Here is an 18,575-nt window from a genome sequence, read left to right on the forward strand (position 1 = left end):
GTTTTTCTGTTTTTCGGTTTCCTCTGTGTCTGACTTTATTTTTTTCACATATCAGTGCGTTTTTAGTGATTTATTGATATAAAGTGTATTTCTATGAAATGATAGGAAATCAATGTGATTATATAAATTTTTGAAGTTAATGACTTGATTATAAGTCAGTGTAATGCATTCATTATTATTATGACAATTATTGTTGTTATTATTATTTAAATACAGGCATGGGACCTGTTATCCAGAATGCTTGGGACCTGGGGTTTTCCGGATAAGGGGTCTTTCTGTAGTTTTGATCCCCATACCTTAAGTCTGCTAAAAATTATTTAAATATTAAATAAACCCAATAGGGCTGTTCTGCCCCAATAAGGGGTAATTATATCTTAGTTGGGATCAAGTACAGGTACTGTTTTATTATTACAGAGAAAAGGGAATCATTTAACCATTAAATAAACCCAATAGGGCTGTTCTGCCCCCAATAAGGGGTAATTATATCTTAGTTGGGATCAAGTACAGGTACTGTTTTATTATTACAGAGAAAAGGGGAATCATTTAACCATTAAATAAACCCAATAGGGCTGTTCTGCCCCAATAAGGGGTAATTATATCTTAGTTGGGATCAAGTACAGGTACTGTTTTATTATTACAGAGAAAAGGGAATCATTTAACCATTAAATAAACCCAATAGGGCTGTTCTGCCCCAATAAGGGGTAATTATATCTTAGTTGGGATCAAGTACAGGTACTGTTTTATTATTACAGAGAAAAGGGAATGATTTAACCATTAAATAAACCCAATAGGGCTGTTCTGCCCCAATAAGGGGTAATTATATCTTAGTTGGGATCAAGTACAGGTACTGTTTTATTATTACAGAGAAAAGGGAATCATTTAACTATTAAATAAACCCAATAGGGCTGTTCTGCCCCAATAAGGGGTAATTATATCTTAGTTGGGATCAAGTACAGGTACTGTTTTATTATTACAGAGAAAAGGGAATCATTTAACCATGAAATAAACCCAATAGGGCTGTTCTGCCCCCAATAAGGGGTAATTATATCTTAGTTGGGATCAAGTACAGGTACTGTTTTATTATTACAGAGAAAAGGGAATCATTTAACCATGAAATAAACCCAATAGGGCTGTTCTGCCCCAATAAGGGGTAATTATATCTTAGTTGGGATCAAGTACAGGTACTGTTTTATTATTACAGAGAAAAGGGAATCATTTAACCATTAAATAAACCCAATAGGGCTGTTCTGCCCCAATAAGGGGTAATTATATCTTAGTTGGGATCAAGTACAGGTACTGTTTTATTATTACAGAGAAAAGGGAATCATTTAACCATTAAATAAACCCAATAGGGCTGTTCTGCCCCCAATAAGGGGTAATTATATCTTAGTTGGGATCAAGTACAGGTACTGTTTTATTATTACAGAGAAAAGGGAATCATTTTTAAAAATCAGAATTATTTGCTTATAATAGAGTCTATGGGAGATGGCCTTTCCGTAATTCGGAACTTTCTGGATAATGGGTTTCTGGATAAGGGATTCCCCCCCCCCCCAACCCAACCCAACCCAGCGAGGCACCTGTATTTATAGACCAGGTCTGGTCGCCCATCCATGACATCAGGAAGGGGGCGGGGCAAGCAGGCTTGCACCTTTAAATACAGGCTGTTGGAGCCAAAAGTCATTCAGAGTAATGTCGTGGGCAGGGAGGAAAGCCTAATCTAAGCAACTTTTCAATTGGTCTTCATTATTTCTATTTCATAGTTTTTGCATTATTTCCCTTCTTCTGACTCATTGCAGCTTTCAAATGGGGGTCACTGACCCCGGCAGCCAAACCCTTTTGCTCTGTGAGGCTCCAGTTTTATTGTTATTGTTACTTTTTATTCCTTATCTTTCTATTCAGCCCCTCCCTTCTCATATATCAGTCTTTTATTCAAACCACACCCTGGTTGCTGAGGTAATATGGACCTTAGCAACCAAATAGCTGCTGAAATTCCATATAAAAAACACCAAATAACAAATGAAGACCAATTGCAAATTGTCTCAGAATATTACTCTCTACATCATACTAAACGTTAACTCAAAGGTGAACAACTCCATTACCCCTATTGTTTTGAAAAAAGGGTGGAGCTTTGTTGAAAGTGGGCGTGGGCTAAATTGGATTAGGGCGGGGCTGTAGGGCTGGAGTAGGGCCAAAAAGGTTACAACTAAGAGTAAAGTACATATAGATACATGGAGTAGGTGTATGTTTTATTTACTGAGCTTTTCAAATTCATTCTCCTCTTTTGTGCCGTTTCCCTCTCATCCAATAAGAAAGAAATCCCCTTCAGATTGGGGCTTAACTGCTCCGCAAACAACAGGAATTCTGCATCTGCTCATTGGCGCTCGGAGCGGGACGTGAGCCTGATATTCTCGGATTTATTTTAAAAATAGGATTACGAAGCTATCCCTCTGCTTGTACTTTTCATATATCTTTTGAAATCCTTTTTTATAATCAGTGCTGGAGTTTATTGTGTGCCCAGAACATTCCTTCTCTGTATATTTGTATTTATACATATGGGTAGGGGGTGCCATAGTGTTTCCCTTAGACAGTACAGTATGGGGGTACAGCTTATTGTGTGCCCAGAACATTCCTTCTCTGTATATTTGTATTTATACATATGGGTAGGGGGTGCCATAGTGTTTCCCTTAGACAGTACAGTATGGGGGTACAGCTTATTGTGTGCCCAGAACATTCCTTCTCTGTATATTTGTATTTATGCAAATGGGTAGGGGGAGCCATAGTGTTTCCCTTAGACAGTACAGTATGGGGGTACAGCTTATTGTGTGCCCAGAACATTCCTTCTCTGTATATTTGTATTTATACATATGGGTAGGAGGTGCCATAGTGTTTCCTTAGACAGTACAGTATGGGGGTACAGCTTATTGTGTGCCCAGAACATTCCCTCTCTGTATATTTGTATTTATACATATGGGTAGGGGGAGCCATAGTGTTTCCCTTAGACAGTACAGTATGGGGGTACAGCTTATTGTGTGCCCAGAACATTCCTTCTCTGTATATTTGTATTTATACATATGGGTAGGGGGTGCCATAGTGTTTCCCTTAGACAGTACAGTATGGGGTACAGCTTATTGTGTGCCCAGAACATTCCCTCTCTGTATATTTGTATTTATACATATGGGTAGGAGGTGCCATAGTGTTTCCCTTAGACAGTACAGTATGGGGGTACAGCTTATTGTGTGCCCAGAACATTCCTTCTCTGTATATTTGTATTTATACATATGGGTAGGGGGTGCCATAGTGTTTCCCTTAGACAGTACAGTATGGGGTACAGCTTATTGTGTGCCCAGAACATTCCTTCTCTGTATATTTGTATTTATACATATGGGTAGGAGGTGCCATAGTGTTTCCCTTAGACAGTACAGTATGGGGGTACAGCTTATTGTGTGCCCAGAACATTCCTTCTCTGTATATTTGTATTTATACATATGGGTAGGGGGTGCCATAGTGTTTCCCTTAGACAGTACAGTAATGGGGGTACAGCTTATTGTGTGCCCAGAACATTCCTTCTCTGTATATTTGTATTATACATATGGGTAGGGGGTGCCATAGTGTTTCCCTTAGACAGTACAGTATGGGGGTACAGCTTATTGTGTGCCCAGAACATTCCTTCTCTGTATATTTGTATTTATACATATAGGTAGGGGGTGCCATAGTGTTTCCCTTAGACAGTACAGTATGGGGGTACAGCTTATTGTGTGCCCAGAACATTCCTTCTCTGTATATTTGTATTTATACATATGGGTAGGGGGTGCCATAGTGTTTCCCTTAGACAGTACAGTATGGGGGTACAGCTTATTGTGTGCCCAGAACATTCCTTCTCTGTATATTTGTATTTATACATATGGGTAGGGGGTGCCATAGTGTTTCCCTTAGACAGTACAGTATGGGGGTACAGCTTATTGTGTGCCCAGAACATTCCTTCTCTGTATATTTGTATTTATACATATGGGTAGGAGGTGCCATAGTGTTTCCCTTAGACAGTACAGTATGGGGGTACAGCTTATTGTGTGCCCAGAACATTCCTTCTCTGTATATTTGTATTTATACATATGGGTAGGGGGTGCCATAGTGTTTCCCTTAGACAGTACAGTATGGGGGTACAGCTTATTGTGTGCCCAGAACATTCCTTCTCTGTATATTTGTATTTATACATGTGGGTAGGGGGTGCCATAGTGTTTCCCTTAGACAGTACAGTATGGGGGTACAGCTTATTGTGTGCCCAGAACATTCCTTCTCTGTATATTTGTATTTATACATATGGGTAGGAGGTGCCATAGTGTTTCCCTTTCGTGCCATTGGTGCTCTCTCAGGCCAAGTCCACAAACCAATGGTAATTGCTAAAGATAAATATGTGTGTATCCCGGAGACAGACAACACTAATTGGGACGTATTTGGGTTTCTGTACAATGTTCTTGACAAGAGAAAATCTCTTCCCATCGATACGGATCTCACTTTTAATTGTCAGTTGGCTCCGTGGGTCCCGACAGCCTTACTGAGATTATCTCCATCCATTAACTGTCAGTTTGTTTCCAAAGTAAAATAATATATTTTTTTATCTGATATCTGACCCTGTTTAAGTGGGAAATAAATCTTTTTCCTGATGCTCAAAATGATTGTGTGAAAGGAATAATCAGCTTCTGTCTGTCAGAACCAATTGTCTCATCATACAGGATCTTTCCCTTCTTCCCTCTCCCCTCGTAATCCGCCTGGTCCTTCCCAATATATCTCTTTATAATAGAGTCCCTCTTCCATTCTAGTAATGTGAGTATCACTCATGTATTATAAGGGATAATGTACCCCCTACTGTAAATGATAAGGATATTAGCAGTCACTGAGGGGTTCTGTGCCCCCCATATAAAGGCACAAGGCTGCAGGCTGAGTTATACAGGGAACTCTGAGTATCACTCATGTATTATAAGGGATAATGTACCCCTACTGTAAATGATAAGGATATTAGCAGTCACTGAGGGGTTCTGTGCCCCCCATATAAAGGCACAAGGCTGCAGGCTGAGTTATACAGGGAACTCTGAGTATCACTCATTGTATTATAAGGGATAATGTACCCCCTACTGTAAATGATAAGGATATTAGCAGTCACTGAGGGGTTCTGTGCCCATATAAAGGCACAAGGCTGCAGGCTGAGTTATACAGGGAACTCTGAGTATCACTCATGTATTATAAGGGATAATGTACCCCTACTGTAAATGATAAGGATATTAGCAGTCACTGAGGGGTTCTGTGCCCCCCATATAAAGGCACAAGGCTGCAGGCTGAGTTATACAGGGAACTCTGAGTATCACTCATGTATTATAAGGGATAATGTACCCCCTACTGTAAATGATAAGGATATTAGCAGTCACTGAGGGGTTCTGTGCCCCCCATAAAAGGCACAAGGCTGCAGGCTGAGTTATACAGGGAACTCTGAGTATCACTCATGTATTATAAGGGATAATGTACCCCTACTGTAAATGATAAGGATATTAGCAGTCACTGAGGGGTTCTGTGCCCATATAAAGGCACAAGGCTGCAGGCTGAGTTATACAGGGAACTCTGAGTATCACTCATGTATTATAAGGGATAATGTACCCCCTACTGTAAATGATAAGGATATTAGCAGTCACTGAGGGGTTCTGTGCCCCCCATATAAAGGCACAAGGCTGCAGGCTGAGTTATACAGGGAACTCTGAGTATCACTCATGTATTATAAGGGATAATGTACCCCCTACTGTAAATGATAAGGATATTAGCAGTCACTGAGGGGTTCTGTGCCCCCCATAAAAGGCACAAGGCTGCAGGCTGAGTTATACAGGGAACTCTGAGTATCACTCATGTATTATAAGGGATAATGTACCCCCTACTGTAAATGATAAGGATATTAGCAGTCACTGAGGGGTTCTGTGCCCATATAAAGGCACAAGGCTGCAGGCTGAGTTATACAGGGAACTCTGAGTATCACTCATGTATTATAAGGGATAATGTACCCCCTACTGTAAATGATAAGGATATTAGCAGTCACTGAGGGGTTCTGTGCCCCCCATATAAAGGCACAAGGCTGCAGGCTGAGTTATACAGGGAACTCTGAGTATCACTCATGTATTATAAGGGATAATGTACCCCCTACTGTAAATGATAAGGATATTAGCAGTCACTGAGGGGTTCTGTGCCCCCATAAAAGGCACAAGGCTGCAGGCTGAGTTATACAGGGAACTCTGAGTATCACTCATGTATTATAAGGGATAATGTACCCCCTACTGTAAATGATAAGGATATTAGCAGTCACTGAGGGGTTCTGTGCCCATATAAAGGCACAAGGCTGCAGGCTGAGTTATACAGGGAACTCTGAGTATCACTCATGTATTATAAGGGATAATGTACCCCCTACTGTAAATGATAAGGATATTAGCAGTCACTGAGGGGTTCTGTGCCCCCCATAAAAGGCACAAGGCTGCAGGCTGAGTTATACAGGGAACTCTGAGTATCACTCATGTATTATAAGGGATAATGTACCCCCTACTGTAAATGATAAGGATATTAGCAGTCACTGAGGGGTTCTGTGCCCCCCATATAAAGGCACAAGGCTGCAGGCTGAGTTATACAGGGATAATATAAGTGACCCCCTTGTACCCCAGTGACAGTCCCAGTGGCAGATATACAGTACAATACGGAGCAGATGAGATGGAACAATCTGTCGAGCCGGGATATGAGGAATAAATCCTGGAGGTGATTATTACAGGGGAGACATTATTATGTATGACATATGGCACCGTGTGACTGATTGGATAATTATACATAATTCAAACGATAGCAACAGGTGCAAAGCATTACGGGACAATTAATTATCCCTTTATAAACAAACACCGTTAGTGACTGGGTTCTGGAATTAGGATATCGGGTCAGATACTCATTAAGGTTCCGATGGGACCAAAGCAGATGATTAATGCATTAATGATACTGGGGATGATGTTGGGCAGTAGAGTAAGGGGTATAACCCCCCCCCCACCCCCATATAGAGGGCAAGAAGCAGAATTAGATACGGTGGGAATGGGGTCAAGTAATGCAGAGACTCGTGAACTGTCATTTACAAACAGGGTGCAAAGTGCAATATTGGGTGCAAATGTCCTGGGTTTATTACCCATAATTCTGGGGCATCTTCAAGTTGCACAGGGTGCAGTTGTGGGGGGGGGGCATCAAAGCTGGCCCAGTTGAACATTGGGTGCAAGTCTTGTCTAGCATGTTAAGAGTGTGGGTGATGTACTGGGTGCAAGTCCCTGGGGTGCCTAAGGCCCTGGAGCTAATGTAGGTCCGGAATGGGTGTAGCGCCAGGGTTCCCTAGTGCCAGTAGGTGCAGTTACACCCCATTAATCAGAAGAAGCAGGGGGGGTATATTGGCACAGAGATAGCAAGAATAAGGGTGGGACTGGGGGGGTGGGGGGGGGGGGTTACACTGTTATTACATGAAATAAAGAATCTGAAGAATAGAGGGGAAGGGAAAGGGGGTTCGGGGAGTAGAGAGACAAATGGGGGGAGAGGGGAAATATAGAAGGGGGGAGAAGAGGGAGGATGGGGGGAGTAAGGCCAAACAGTTGGGGGGGGGGAATAGAAAAGGAAAGGAGAGGGGATGAGAGACAGAAGGAGAGAGGGGAAGGGAAAGGGGGTTCGGGGAGTAGAGAGACAAATGGGGGGGGGGAATATAGAAGGGGGGAGAAGAGGGAGGATGGGGGGGAGTAAGGCCAAACAGTTGGGGGGGGGAATAGAAAAGGAAAGGAGAGGGGATGAGAGACAGAAGGAGAGAGGGGAAGGGAAAGGGGGTTCGGGGAGTAGAGAGACAAATGGGGGGAGAGGGGAAATATAGAAGGGGGGAGAAGAGGGAGGATGGGGGGGAGTAAGGCCAAACAGTTGGGGGGGGGAATAGAAAAGGAAAGGAGAGGGGATGAGAGACAGAAGGAGAGAGGGGAAGGGAAAGGGGGTTCGGGGAGTAGAGAGACAAATGGGGGGAGAGGGGAAATATAGAAGGGGGGAGAAGAGGGAGGATGGGGGGAGTAAGGCCAAACAGTTGGGGGGGGGGGGAATAGAAAAGGAAAGGAGAGGGGATGAGAGACAGAAGGGAGGAGGGAGGAGATCACATTATAGGAAAGAAAGTGCAGGTCTGACTCTATGGTGTCGGTACAAGGACGTTACAATCAGATTATGGGGATGGGATGTAACTCTGCATTTGGGATATTGGCTGGTGAGTCAGCAGTGAGTTTATGAGATTCACAGATTCATTTCCATTCTGCTGGGCTGGAAATCTCCCTCTCACGCGGGATTCATTGAGTGCCGAGTATGTAGAATCCTGAGCCGTTCCCTCTTCCCCCGACCCTTTCCGACTCATTATCAGGGGCAGCTCATTGTTCTGGGAAACAGATTTCATTTGTTTCCTGCTATGTGTTTCCCTTATGGGGCCAATATACCTTGAGTCTGGGCTATAAAGCCTATCTATCCTGCTGGCCAGGCCGACTTCTATACTGTCGGTGCCGGGTACGTAGAGGTTTCGGAAGAGGAAAGGGTTAAATAAGAATTCAGTCCGTGCAAAAGTTTGGAAAGTTTTCCCTTCCATCGACTAAAGGACATTATCAATGTATTATCAATGCTTTTCATTGATAATACATTAGAGCTTCGATAAGAAAGAAAGCCTGGGGCTCATTACAGAGTCTGGAACATCTAGAATTCTGGGGCAGCAGAACCAGCGCCTTCCCGGCCACGGATTTCTCTCTGGAAACGCGAATCCGCTGGACGCAGTCCGAGTGGCCTGAAACGACTCCGAAGAGGAAAATGTAACCAGAAACCCTTTCTTTACCGGATAATAAGCCCCGGAGGCGGGTAATCTGCAGGCGAATACGCGGTTCTACCATAACCGAGACGCAGAAATATGTAATTTAGAACATTTTAGGAAGGGAAAGTGAGGATTTCAGATGTTCGGAGGCAGAATGATCCTCCGCTAAAAGGCTGGGGTCGTGCGAGTTACTCCCTCGCCGCTACGTGCGCCGTCAGCTCTGTCTGTAATGGAACGACACGATAATTTGCAGTTATTTCCGCAGGAACATTTAGACGGATACGAGACGCAACCGCTTAGATTTCATATGTTTCTTCCATTTATTCAACCTCTAGGGACTCCCAGTCTGTTACCCCCTAATTATAGGAATAAATGTGTCGCTGTCGCTTTAACTGGAACTATAGCTGGGTGACTGTTACCCCAATGTTTCTATATATCTGTAACCTTGTTATGGGCTAAGGGGGCCCAGCCTGAAGGCCAGTTAGGGGGGGATTTGGGGTGAGTGCTTATTTGTGCCCTGGGTACCCTTGGAACTATAGCGGGGTGACTGTTACCCCAATGTTTCTATATATCTGTAACCTTGTTATGGGCTAAGGGGGCCCAGCCTGAAGGCCAGTTAGGGGGGGATTTGGGGTGAGTGCTTATTTGTGCCCCGGGTACCCCTGGAACTATAGCAGGGTGACTGTTACCCCAATGTTTCTATATATCTGTAACCTTGTTATGGGCTAAGGGGGCCCAGCCTGAAGGCCAGTTAGGGGGGGATTTGGGGTGAGTGCTTATTTGTGCCCTGGGTACCCCTGGAACTATAGCGGGGTGACTGTTACCCCAATGTTTCTATATATCTGTAACCTTGTTATGGGCTAAGGGGGCCCAGCCTGAAGGCCAGTTAGGGGGGGATTTGGGGTGAGTGCTTATTTGTGCCCTGGGTACCCCTGGAACTATAGTGGGGTGACTGTTACCCCAATGTTTCTATATATCTGTAACCTTGTTATGGGCTAAGGGAGCCCAGCCTGAAGGCCAGTTAGGGGGGGATTTGGGGTGAGTGCTTATTTGTGCCCTGGGTACCCCTGGAACTATAGTGGGGTGACTGTTACCCCAATGTTTCTATATATCTGTAACCTTGTTATGGGCTAAGGGGGCCCAGCCTGAAGGCCAGTTAGGGGGGGATTTGGGGTGAGTGCTTATTTGTGCCCTGGGTACCCCTGGAACTATAGCGGGGTGACTGTTACCCCAATGTTTCTATATATCTGTAACCTTGTTATGGGCTAAGGGGGCCCAGCCTGAAGGCCAGTTAGGGGGGATTTGGGGTGTGTGCTTATTTGTGCCCTGGGTACCCCTGGAACTATAGCAGGGTGACTGTTACCCCAATGTTTCTATATATCTGTAACCTTGTTATGGGCTAAGGGGGCCCAGCCTGAAGGCCAGTTAGGGGGGGATTTGGGGTGAGTGCTTATTTGTGCCCTGGGTACCCCTGGAACTATAGCGGGGTGACTGTTACCCCAATGTTTCTATATATCTGTAACCTTGTTATGGGGTAAGGGGGCCCAGCCTGAAGGCCAGTTAGGGGGGGATTTGGGGTGAGTGCTTATTTGTGCCCTGGGTACCCCTGGAACTATAGCGGGGTGACTGTTACCCCAATGTTTCTATATATCTGTAACCTTGTTATGGGCTAAGGGGGCCCAGCCTGAAGGCCAGTTATTGCAACGCTGAGAATGTTGAGAGTATTAGTTCCCAGCTGCAGTTTCGCGCGTTTGGCAGCCCATTTCTTGAATCATTAAATTACCCAGAGGGCCGTGCCTGCCGGCCATATGTCGGGCCATTGCAGTTGCCGGGGAGGCAGCGCCAGGCAATGGATACGGTCACATCAGGAGCAGAGGCGCAGGCGTCACACTGTGGCAGTAACAGATAGTAATTTAGGGAGACATGGCGGCTGTATGAGCGGAGGCCGCGGCTGGATGTGGGGCGCTGATAACAAACAGCGGGGGGCGCACTAAGTAATTTAGCCGGTTCCTGGCACAAGTGCGGAACATATGTTCCCGTAACCAACTGCTCTTTAATCAGGTTCTGCGCGCGCCGCGTATTTATCAGCAGAATGAAGATGAATTTATTGCAAAGGAAAAACATATTGAGGCGTAATTTCCCCGGTGTGGCGTTTACACGGCACGGGGGTTAAAGGGTAAGTTTACTGCAAAAGAAAAAGGGGCAGTAATGAGCGAATTTGTTTGGGATTCACTGGGAAATTCCATATTTCGAATTTGCTGAAAATTTATTTTCTTTCTGCTTCATTTGAAATCCTGGCAGGGGAGGAGGGACTAAAGCACTGATGTTACAAATTGCAACAACTTCTCCGCAGCTTACAGACAGCATGCAGGAACTACATAACCCACAATGCATTGCAATGGGATGTTCCTTTCCTTAATGAGATCACTTGTGCAGGGGATTGTGGGATGGGGAGGAGGCAGGCTGAAGGCGGGGCTTAGGGAACTGTTCCAGACCATATAATTACATTAAAGGGGAGGTTAACCTTTAAGTTCTACTATGTTATAGAATGACCTATTCCTAGCAACTTTGCAATTGGTCTTCATTATCTGTTTTTTTATAGTATTTGAATTATTTGCCTTCTTTGTCTACGTCTTCTCAGCTTTCACATGGGGGTCACTGACCCCGCGAGCCAAAAAGCGTTTTCTCATTAAAGCTACAATTTTATTGTTACTTTTTTATTCTTTATCTTTCTGTTTAGTCCCTCTTCTATTCATATTCCAGCCTCTCCTTTACGCCCCTGCCTGGTTGCTAAGGTAAACAAGACCCTAGCAACCAGGTATTGCAAACTGTAGAGCTGCTAAAGTAAAAGCTAAATAGTTAAAAAAAACTATACAAGATAAAAAAAAATGAAGACCAATTGCAAATTGTCTCAGAACATCAATGTCTATATCATATTAAAAGTTAATTTCAAGAAAATCATGAAAAGGCTGCATATTTTTTTCAATTGATGTATATTACAAAGTTGCTTTAAACATTGTTCTTAAGCTGTGTTTGGGTTTAGTTCCCCTTTAATGGCGCCAAGTAGCCAGGCTTTCAGCCCAGAATTCTTATAAAACTGTGTATAAGCTGGATTGGATAATGAGGGGGACTGACTCCTTTAATTGTCGACGCGGGTGGGGGCAACGCAAGGTTTCAGGCAGCCGGGGGCCACGGGGAGCCATTAATACCCCATTCCCCGTCTTGTCTGCAAAGCAGAACGTACCAAGTGTATAATTAATGAGGGTTATAAAGGGAGAAGGGCTCGTACAGATGGGCGATGGGCCGCCGAATGCAGCCGTATAAAAGCAAAAACAAAATTAGCCGATTGTATAAAACGGCCATAAAACGCAATCGGAGGCTGCCAAATATTTAGCTCTTTCCTAAGTCTGATTTTCTTCTCCACTGGACCAAGAAATAGGCCCCGATCCAAGTCTGGTAATGGGGTGTTTGCAGGGAGCGGAGTCTCTATGGGGGCAAAAAATGCACCGGAGCCCAAGTATCTGATATTGTGCAATGATTGGCTAATATTCCCACCCGCGGCTCTGACCCCATTCCCAACATGGCGGCTCGTCTGTACCGTAATGATCAAGGCAATGGCTGCCTTAGTGCCGACTCCAGTGGGAACCCCTTATGTTTATTAAAGGCCAAGTCAACCCAGAATATGGGTTTTTTTAGACAAAATTCTAAGCAACTTTGCTATATACATTCATTTACTAATTTACGATGGTTTCTGACTTATTTGTATATACACTGCTCAAAAAAATAAAGGGAACACAAAAATAAGACATAAAAATAAGAATAAATTCACATTGAAAAGTTGCTTATAATTATGTTTTCTTTTATTGGGCAAAAACTTCATTAGACAAGATGGAGACAGTAGGGCAAGATGGAGACAGTAGGGCAAGATGAGGACAGTAGGACAAGATGGAGACAGTAGGGCAAGATGGGGACAGTAGGGCAAGATGGAGACAGTAGGACAAGATGGAGACAGTAGGGCAAGATGGGGACAGTAGGGCAAGATGGAGACAGTAGGACAAGATGGAGACAGTAGGGCAAGATGGGGACAGTAGGGCAAGATGGAGACAGTAGGGCAAGATGGGGACAGTAGGGCAAGATGGGGACAGTAGGACAAGATGGAGACAGTAGGGCAAGATGGAATAGTAGAGCAAGATGGAGACAGTAGAGCAAGATGGAGACAGTAGGGCAAGATGGAGGCAGTAGGGCAAGATGGAGACAGTAGGGCCGGATGGAGACAGTAGGGCCGGATGGAGACAGTAGGGCAAGATGGAAACAGTAGGGCCGGATGGAGACAGTAGGGCAAGATGGAAGTAGGGCAGATGGACAGTAGGGCAAGATGGAGACAGTAGGGCAAGATGGAGAGAGTAGGGCAAGATGGGGACAGTAGGGCAAGATGGAGACAGTAGGGCAAGATGGGGACAGTAGGGCAAGATGGGGACAGTAGGACAAGATGGAGACAGTAGGGCAAGATGGAGACAGTAGGGCAAGATGGGGACAGTAGGACAAGATGGAGACAGTAGGGCAAGATGGGGACAGTAGGGCAAGATGGGGACAGTAGGACAAGATGGAATAGTAGAACAAGATGGAGACAGTAGGGCAAGATGGAATAGTAGAACAAGATGGAGACAGTAGGGCAAGATGGAATAGTAGAACAAGATGGAGACAGTAGAGCAAGATGGAGACAGTAGGGCAAGATGGAGACAGTAGGGCCGGATGGAGACAGTAGGGCCGGATGGAGACAGTAGGGCAAGATGGAAACAGTAGGGCCGGATGGAGACAGTAGGGCAAGATGGGGACAGTAGGGCAAGATGGAGACAGCAGGGCAAGATGGAGACAGTAGGGCAAGATGGGGCAGTAGGGCAAGATTGAGACAGTAGGGCAAGATGGAGACAGTAGGGCAAGATGGAGACAGTAGGACAAGATGGAGACAGTAGGGCAAGATGAGGACAGCAGGGCAAGATGGAGACATTAGGGCAAGATGGAGACAGTAGGGCAAGATGGAGACAGTAGGACAAGATGGAGACATTAGGGCAAGATGGAGACAGTAGCGCAAGATGGAGACAGTAGGGCAACATGAAGACAGTAGGGCAAAATGGAGACAGTAGGGCAACATGAAGACAGTAGGGCAAGATGGAGACAGTAGGGCAACATGAAGACAGTAGGGCAAGATGGAGACAGTAGGGCAAGATGGAGACAGTAGGGCAAGATGAGGACAGCAGGGCAAGATGGAGACATTAGGGCAAGATGGAGACAGTAGGGCAAGATGGAGACAGTAGGACAAGATGGAGACATTAGGGCAAGATGGAGACAGTAGCGCAAGATGGAGACAGTAGGGCAACATGAAGACAGTAGGGCAAAATGGAGACAGTAGGGCAACATGAAGACAGTAGGGCAAGATGGAGACAGTAGGGCAAGATGGAGACAGTAGGGCAAGATGGAGACAGTAGGGCAAGATGGAGACAGTAGGGCAAGATGGAGACAGTAGGACAAGATGGAGACAGTAGGACAAGATGGAGACAGTAGGACAAGATGGAGACAGTAGGACAAGATGGAGACATTAGGGCAAGATGGAGACAGTAGGGAAAGATAGTGACTAAGTAGGTTGAGATGGAGACAGTAGGACAAGCTGGGGGAGAAGAGTAGGAAATTGACTGTAGGATAAGATTAATAATAGGACAAGACTGTGACAGTAGGACATGAAGGATAGAGAACGTTGGATACAGTAGGGAAAGAGATCAAGGGAAGAGCGCAGTAGAGCATAATAAATACTGTATATTATATTGTATATGTTGCTCAATGTGCAGCTCTGTTGTTGAAATACAATTCCCAGAACCCACTGACTGTGCAGGGCCGCTGAGGGTTCTGGGAGTTGTACTGGAATGTCTAAAGTCAGAAATATAAACAGATTTTTTTGCACCACCAAAAAGCAGCTTAGACATTCTGATCCCGGCAGGCCCCTATACCTGCGCCTGTGTAATAATCATTCCAGCCCTGGGATTAACTCTAATAAATATCATTGGCTCCGGCAACATCTGCCAGAACCTCGGCTTCCATCGTGATTTGTCTCATAGAGAAACATGGATCCTCCATTGAGTAATCGCATCTGCTCCACTTCAGCTCCCTCATCGCTTGCCTTTCATGGCGGCTCAGCGCAAAGTCCATTATTCTTATAAGAAGCTTTTGTCTCAATATTAAATGCATTAGTTATCGGCCCCCATCTTGCTATTTACACAGGGGCTTATTTATTGCTGGGGGGGCCGGGGAGGGGTTTATGGAAATCGTCACCATATCAAGGTCAACCTCTATTTGTTGTTACTGAGCTGCCTATTTCATTAGTGATGGCTTGTTTCCTATAGGGGGCAATTCAATAGGTGGGGGGGGTAGGTAAACATTTTCCCACAATGCTCAATATATCTTGATAGAATAGGTTAAACTACATATATTTTGGGGCCCTAAAGTGTATTTGCTGTGGGGCCCAATAACATCTAGTTACGCCACTGTGCCCAATAGATATCGGCCCAAATTTTGACCAGATATCGGTGGGGCAGGCTGATTGTTGGGCGCCATATACGGCCAATAAGCTGCCAATGTGGCCTGGAGGGACTAAGCCAGGGGTGGGCAAACTTTTTGGCTCAGGATCCACATTGACTGACAGATGGGCCAGGCTGGGCCGGCGTTACGCCGGTTCCGCTCATCAGTCCCCAGATGCCAAGTCTTGCGTGATGAGACTTGTGGAGTCGGCGGGATGGATTAAAAAGACCAATGGGCCGGACGTGGCCCACGGGCCGTAATTTGCCCACCCCTGGACTAAGCCCTAAGCTAGAACTAAGCCAATTTTCTTTGGCAGTATGAGGGGGGGGGGGGGGGTGATCTTAGGGCCCCTATTGGGGGTTAGACAGGTAGGAGTCTAGTAAGTGGCCTTGCCATAATGGGGGCTGGAAAGACTCAATGGCCCCAAATCAAGGGCAACAAAAAGAATAGGGCTTAGAAGGGAAAGGGGTGTTTTTGATTGGGCATGGCTTTTGCTCATTGGGTGGGGCCTGTTATCACTTATCTTTAATTAGGGGTCCCTATTCTACTGCAGGACCCACTACCCAAGGGTCACATTGTGGTAGAGAAATAAGAACCCAGGGCTCCTTGGAGTAAAGGCCCGGCCAACTAAATGAAGGGGGGCCCCCAAGATATCTAATGTCAACCCTGGGAAAATGCAAATAAAAAAAAAAGTCATTATTTGTGGTCATTATGTTGGGACTGAGCCCCCTTCAGCCCCTGGGTCTGTTGTATTCGTGCTCTTGCCCCTACAATGTCGAGCCGTGTTAATCTTGCCCCTTATTTCCTGAAAGATATCGGCCCAAATTTTGACCAGATATTGGTGGGGCAGGCTGATTGTTGGGCCCCATGTATGGCCAATAAGGTGCCAAAGTGGCCTGGAGGGACTAAGCCCCAAGCTAGGACTAAGCCAGTCTTTAGCATCATGAGAGTTGGGCAAATCCTAGGGCAGGTAGGAGTCTAGTAAGTGGCCTTGCCATAATGGGGGGCCTGGAAAGACTCAATGGCCCCAAATCAAGGGCAACACAAGGAACAGGGCTAAGAAGGGAATGGGCAAACTGGGGGTGTTTTTGATTGGGCGTGGCTTTTGCTCATTGGGTGGGGCCTGTTATCACTTATCTTTAATTAGGGGTCAATATTCTACTGCAGGACCCACTACCCAAGGGTCACATTGTGGTAGAGGGATAAGAACCCAGGGCCCCTTGGAGTAAAGACCTGGCCAACTAAGTGAATGGGGGCCCCAAGATTTCTGATGGAAAATGCTAATGAAAAGCCATTATTTGTGGTCAATATATTGGGACTGAGCCCCTGAGTCTGTTGTGTTTGTGCTCTTGCCCCTACAATCTGTTAATCTTGCCCCTTATTCCCCCTTTTCCTTTCGCAGACGGGGCGCGAGAGATCCACGCGGCGCCGCACATGAGCGAGAAAGTCATCCAGTTGTTCAGGAACAAAAGCGAATTCACTTTCTTGGCCTCCATCCAGCAACGCTCCTCCACGTCGGGGGTCATCCTCTCCATCCGCGAGATGGAGCACAGGTAATGGGACCCTGCCGGCGGGGTGGGCGACTGTGTGAATGTCAGTGGGTGAGTACAGAAGCGCAACAAAGTGGCCTGTAGAGATGTCACATCAAAGAGCTGCTCAGCACGAGAGCGTTCTGTAATGGGAACAAAGGCGACTGCTGAGCGGTCTCTTCCCCGGGACTCGGGTTAATGTTGCCGACACTTGAAAGGTTATGTTTTCGGGTTTGGTGACATTTTTGTCGTCTGTGGCTCCCAGCGATCAAACAACACGGGTCCCCGGGACAATACACGGATATACACGGATATACACAGATATACACGGACATTAGGCCTTGCCCCCCCCCCCCCCACTGCCAGTGCTGTAAAGCATGGAGCGCAGAGTGTTGCACATTAAAGGGGAACCGTCACCCTAGGGAATAAATACAAATCCCTTTCTATTGTGTTAGTTGAGCAAAATAAACGTCACTTGCACTGTAGCAATTATTTACATTCCCTTTCCTTCAGAGCAATAGTGTTTGGTTGCCGGGGTCAGTGACCCCCATTTGAAAGCTGGAAAGAGTCAGAAGAAGAAGCAAAGGGAGGAAGCGACTTTATTTTCATTTGGGCCCATTACTTGTTGGTAGGGCCCGCTGCTCATAGGGCCCAGATGATGGTTTAACTGGGGCCCTGCTGGGTTAGGGGTATGGGGCCCTGTGATTGCTGAGAGTGGTGGCCCTAATGGCAATACTGAAAGCTTCTTTGCTTTGGGTTAAAATGTCTCTGTATCATTATCTCTTGGACTTGCATTTGATTTGGCTGCCAGTTAAGGGTATAAAGACGTACAGTGCTGTATACTGGGCTCACTAGGCTAACTGGGCTCACTAGGCTAACTGGGCTCATTGGGCTAACTGGGCTCATTGGGCTAACTGGGCTCATTGGGCTAACTGGGCTCATTGGGCTAACTGGGCTCATTGGGCTAACTGGTCTCATTGGGCTAACTGGTCTCACTAAGCTAACTGGTCTCATTGGGCCAACTGGGATCACTGGGCTAACTGGGCTCACTAGGCTTACTGGTCTCATTGGGCTAACTGGGCTCACCTGGCTATCTGGTCTCATTGGACTAATTGGTCTCATTGGACTAACTGGTCTCATTGGACTAACTGGTCTCATTGGACTAACTGGTCTAATTGGACTAACTGGTCCCATTGGATTAACTGGTCTTACTGGGCTTATTGGTTTTACTAGGCTAGCTGGTCTCATTGGGCTTACTGAGCTCATTAGGCTAACGGGTGTCATTGGGCTAACTAGTCTCATTGGGCTAACTGAGCTCATTTGGTTAACTGGTCTTATTAAGCGAACTGGTCTCATTGGGCCAACTGGGATCACTGGGCTAACTGTAGACCAGATTGGGTTAACTGGTCTTATTGGTCTCACTGGGCTTATTGGTTTTACTAGGCTAACTGGGCTCATTGGGCTAACTGGTCTCATTGGACTAACTGGTCTCATTGGACTAACTGGTCTCATTGGACTAACTGGTCTAATTGGACTAACTGGTCCCATTGGATTAACTGGTCTTACTGGTCTCACTGGGCTTATTGGTTTTACTAGGCTAGCTG

General features: G+C 45.7%; 1 protein-coding gene across 1 annotated transcript in view; it reads left to right on the top strand.

Annotated features, from left to right (window-relative positions):
- The window catches only part of nell1 (neural EGFL like 1), a 383,209-nt gene that overhangs the window by 69,460 nt on the left and 295,174 nt on the right, over positions 1-18,575 (top strand). The window contains exon 3 of the mRNA XM_031900696.1: positions 16,845-16,995. Coding sequence (XP_031756556.1) covers positions 16,845-16,995 — 151 coding nt within the window. The remainder of the gene's footprint in view (positions 1-16,844; positions 16,996-18,575) is intronic.

The sequence above is a fragment of the Xenopus tropicalis genome, chromosome 4, assembly GCF_000004195.4.
Source record: "Xenopus tropicalis strain Nigerian chromosome 4, UCB_Xtro_10.0, whole genome shotgun sequence".
Lineage (NCBI taxonomy): Eukaryota > Metazoa > Chordata > Amphibia > Anura > Pipidae > Xenopus > Xenopus tropicalis.